General features: G+C 40.7%; 1 protein-coding gene across 1 annotated transcript; it reads left to right on the forward strand.

Annotated features, from left to right (window-relative positions):
* Nucleotides 1–220: 220 nt before the first annotated feature.
* LOC144652585 (uncharacterized) lies at nt 221–4,338 on the forward strand. The gene is made up of 6 exons (XM_078512644.1): nt 221–355; nt 781–966; nt 1,562–1,696; nt 2,064–2,192; nt 2,631–3,330; nt 4,140–4,338. Exons 1-6 carry the CDS (start codon nt 250–252, stop codon nt 4,144–4,146), a joined length of 1,263 nt encoding a protein of 420 aa, XP_078368770.1. The 5' UTR covers nt 221–249; the 3' UTR covers nt 4,147–4,338.
* The last annotated feature ends 591 nt before the right edge of the window (nt 4,339–4,929 follow it).

Genomic DNA, 4,929 nt, shown 5'->3' on the forward strand with positions numbered 1-4,929 from the left:
GGCGCCATAAAATGTTCAAAACTCGAGTGGAGCCACGGACCGTTAGGCGGTGGTTTCACTGCAAAGTTTTGGTGGGAGGCGAGCGCTCCCATCACTGCGCAATCCCCGCTCCCTTATCTCATGGTTTATACTCTAATCTACATAGCGCGCGAGCTAGAATTCTGTCAGTTCGTTAAAGCGCGCGCAATTTATGACGTCAACAAAAGAAATTGAACAGTATTTGAGCAGAATCCACGGAGATTGATCAAGATGAAAATGGTGATTTTACTCTGCCTTTTAGTCGTCTTTGGACCACTGTTATGCGAGGAAAATTCCATGGTTGGATTCAGACTCTACTGGAGAGATTCAAAAACCGGTAACGTATTTGGAACGCGTAAAAAACCCCAGTTTTTTTAAGCTTGCTGTTTTCTGAGTATTCATCTGACTTGCACAAAGATTGGCTGGCTTCTCCAAATTCAATAGGTCAAAAGGTTTACGTTTTTCCATCAAAGAGCCATTGTTCTAGATCTTTCCTGTGTTTTAGATGGAATAGTAAGCCTACACACGCGATAGTTTCAAAAAGCGACAACAACGTGTGTTGTCAAAATCGCTTGAAAGAGTGCATGCGAGAGTTGTTGTTGTTGTTGTTTTTTTTTTCTTTCGCGCGCATGTAGAATCTAAACTTTTTCTAAGGCGCATTACGAGAAGTTATGTTTGAAAAGATTAAAATGCAGAACTCTCTCATACTTGTCAAGGCTCACTCTAATGTTTATCTCAGTCTTTTGTTATTCTTTCTTTCAGGATTGTTCGCATTTGATGGAGCACCTGAAATAAGGGATATCATGCACACTCTGGTGTGTGTTCTATGTGTACTGCACATGTTTATTACATGTGTAATGTGGAGAAACAAACCAAAACGTGTTTTACGTGGACGCTTCAACAATAATCTCATGAACTCGATCAGAGAGCTGATGCATAATTCTAGAAGTAAGTGTTAGGGATAGGGCAATCTTAAAATGATTGTGTACTTAACCTAAACCAATGAGGAGTACCTGCCTTACCTGCCGTCGTGAGTTCATATTTCACCAACCCCTCTCATGATCGCCATTCTAACAACCAAATAACCAACCAACCAAACAACCGGCCAACCGATCAAACAACTAACCAACCACTCGACCGGCCAACCAGCGAGCCAACCGACCGACCGACCGACCGACCGACCGACCGACCGACCGACCGACCGAACGAACGAACGAACGAACGAACGAACGAACGAACGAACGAACCATCCTACCAACCCGTAACCGACCAGACCAACTATCCGACCAACCGACCAAACAAACAACCAACTAAACAGATAACCATCCAGCCGGCTAACAAACAAAGAGCAGAAGCAAACAACAGTCAACCAACCAAAAAAAAAATACAAACGGGTATTGAGCGTTACTAACACTAATGTTATATTTCGCTTTACATAGAGGAGTAATTCAGATAGGACAAATGTTTGTGACACCAACACAACACTTCAAACACAAGTTGACAAGTCGAAAAGAAAGAATGCACTTTTTGCTTTCTCTTGTAGAATTAAAGGATGAGGCTACTAGGTCCTTGAAGCGCGGTAAAAAACTTGCACCTATGAGGGTCGTGCAGGGAATGTTAATTAAACTGAGGGACTGCAAACTGGCAATGTTGATCTGGTTCGTTCTACATGATATGCGTGAGTTTCGAATTTTTTTACTACTTATTGATTTGCTGTTAAATAGAGCACATATTGATTGAAATTGTTGTTGGTTTTCTGGTCTCGATGGGTTAACATCAAACTCTCTGATGTTACTCCGTTAAAATTCAAGTTGTATTTCATGCTTATGGGACGAGCTCAAATTACGCCACCATTGTCATGTAATGCTGTCACCCATGTCACGTGCTTTGAAGCGTGTTTCACATTTCGTGCACACTGCCATATTCTTGCCCTTTGCACCGAAGTTTTAGTTTGACTTTTTCTGATGCGACCAAACGACCATTTATCTTTTCTTCGCAACATTAACGCAATGTTTATTGTATTTCCTTTGTTTCTTCGGTTTCAGTGCGTTTGGATTTTAAAGCTGGCAAGATTTTCTCCAACAAACGGGGACCAGTTTTTACTGTAGAAGAAATCTTAGCAGTCAAAACAGATGATTTTAAGCCGTTACAAGCATTCGTCTTGAAAGGTTTTGGTAAGTAAGGTGGCAGTCATTGAACTTTCTTTTGGACAAGATTCTTTTTGTCCCCGAGGCTAGGCGGGGTCTCTACACAGATTAGCACGTTAGATAAGTTGTAGGATAGTTCTTGCTTCCTTATTGGTTGGACCCAGACTCGGTCTCAGTCATTGCTTAGACGGATTTGGCTAGAACGCTTTGCATCAAAAGAGGACCGAACGAAAATTTTTTTTCGCCTTTCCCATGCTGCTCCGCAACCTTCTCCTTGATATCATTTATCCCCAGTCTCCAGCCTGCGAGCAGGCTCTCTATTCGGGGGCAACGTGAATTGAACTCCTCGAGAGCCGAATCTATCCGGAGGGTAACGAGTAAACGATAACGTAAAATTCTGTTTGTACAGGGCAGGAAATAATGATCAAGACTGAATAAGGTAATAATTTTCTGTATTTCCCTCAGGAAAGACCGCGAATAAGAGTAAACCGACCGTAAAGTTCAAGAAAAAACCGAAGAAAGCTAAAGTAAAGAATGGTTCTATGCCAAAGGAACGGGTCGAGGACATGACGGAGATGATAACCTCAATGTTTGCTCCCTGCGTTGCAAAGAGACAATTTGATGAAGATTACGAGGGCTTTCTCTATCCGAAGATAAAAGGGTTAACTGAAAAGAGCACGAGGCCGCTTTGTCTACCTACCGGAGGATATAAAGAAACTATGAAAAGGACATTTGATGATGAAAGCGTGTTTTATTCAAACGAAATGGCAGAGGACGCGAGGCAGATGGTTAAAGCTCATTATATAATGGCAGGAGGGTTTGCAAATGAGTTAAGAAGATTGTCGGACCAGGAGCAGGCGAGAAAAAAAGAAGAAATAGAGTCAAGTGTCACACAAGAGGAAACGGGATCAGGACATAGTCACATTGTCTTCAGCATAACGATCGAGAATGCGGCACAAACTCAAGAGTTAGGATTTATGAAGTACGTTTGCAAGTTGCCTGTTCCAACTTGTTCGCTTGGGGAGGTCCAAGCAGAGGAAAGTATCTTTTCAAGCATGGAGGAAGAGGAATCTCACCGCAAATGGGAATACAAGGACTATGCCGCGGTAGCTGTTGGGTGTGGCACGGTGGCTTTTGCATTATATTCTGTTTACACATTATTCAGGTGAGCATTCAGAGTGTTAACACACTACCTCCTTCTTTCAGGCATCAGACACACACAGGCTTCAAATTAGAGAGAATCGACAGTTTTGAAACTTTCATGCTTCATTTCTGATCGGTTGGGGCGCGTTCACAGCGAGATCTAGAACCGAGAAAATTGCTAGGATTGGAACTATAGAGAAAATTCGGTAAATTCTCTGAGCTTCCGATAGTGCGCCGGGAACATTTATTAATTCTCGTCCTAGTTCGTCCCTTTTTTGAACTAAGCCCCCCTATAGCTAAGAGATTCGATTTACCCTGGAAACAAAAAGGCAAGAATAATGCAAACGTTTCTAAAGTTTTTCGGTTCCAGGCAACGGTTGGCCGCAATGTAAACGAATACTTCTAATTTTATGTAAGAGGAGTTCGTTTCCACACTCTCTGATTAAATTATGTGTTTGAGCTGGAAAGGAGAAAATGATTCCAAATTTTACGTTTAGCCGTGTGAATTTCCACGATTTAGCAACTACAACAACTAGCTAGTTCTTTTAACCGTGGGAGGAGCTGCCTTGTCTCCCTAACCAGAGGCTCATTTTAAAAACACTCGTTTTTACTGTTCTAAGCAGTAAACCTGATGTAACTATTGGGTGGGGATCGGTTTACATTTTATGATTAAATGGGGGAAATACTGCCTCAAACCGGTATGAATGGAATTCTTCTAAGTTTTTAGCCCCTCATAGAATAGTTTACGATAACTTGCTAGGTTAATCGTACTTTATATCAATAGGATGTGCCCTGATACTAACTTCCATGCTTTTTTTGTCCTTTTTTCAGACGTTAAGTGTACACAAGGATTTTTATTTCTTCCGACGTTTGGTATTTTAATTCATTTTATGCTGAACACTGGAGACGAAAAAAGTTCTTAACTTGTTATTGATCAAGACTTTTTGTTTCCTCGACCTTTTTTGACAGTTTCAAAAGAAATTTTAAGTTTTTTTGTATATAACTTAAACCCAATAAAATATTTTGCGTGTTTTGTGTACTTGATAACTGAGAACACGAGAAAAAGTGATTTACTCTGCAATTAGCATATTTCTTTAGAGGATGTTACATTGAATTGCACTAAAGAAATTGATAAAATGTTGGTTGTCATCAAACCGAATTTGACTTTATTGCATAGTAATCAACGGTCTAGTAACGTGGATAATATTTTATTTAGGAGATAAAATGTTTTCCACGTAAAGAAACCCATAGTAGTGTAACACCGAGCTGTGATTGGACCAGGTTGTCACGTGCTTTATTAATAATAGTTGAGGTTTTAATTCCATTTGTTTTTTAAAATGTAGCACTGTTGAGAATTTTCGCTGACAATTCATAACACGAAATCTCGTAGCTTGTGTTTATGTAACAAAAGTTCTTACTATACTTAAAGTAAACGTGCAACTGATAACCACAATGGGCAGTGGAATAAAGCGGCTCGATACGAAGTCTAGACGAGCAAAATCGGCGCGAAGAACGTTCAGAATGGGGAACTTTCGTCGTGCCAATCCCGGGAAATACCGATCAAACGGTCGGCCGAAATGCACAGCATTGAATATCAAGCTTTAAATACCAGACAACAAAA

The sequence above is a fragment of the Oculina patagonica genome, chromosome 4, assembly GCF_052425735.1.
Source record: "Oculina patagonica isolate OP01 chromosome 4, crgOcupat, whole genome shotgun sequence".
Taxonomy (NCBI): domain Eukaryota; kingdom Metazoa; phylum Cnidaria; class Anthozoa; order Scleractinia; family Oculinidae; genus Oculina; species Oculina patagonica.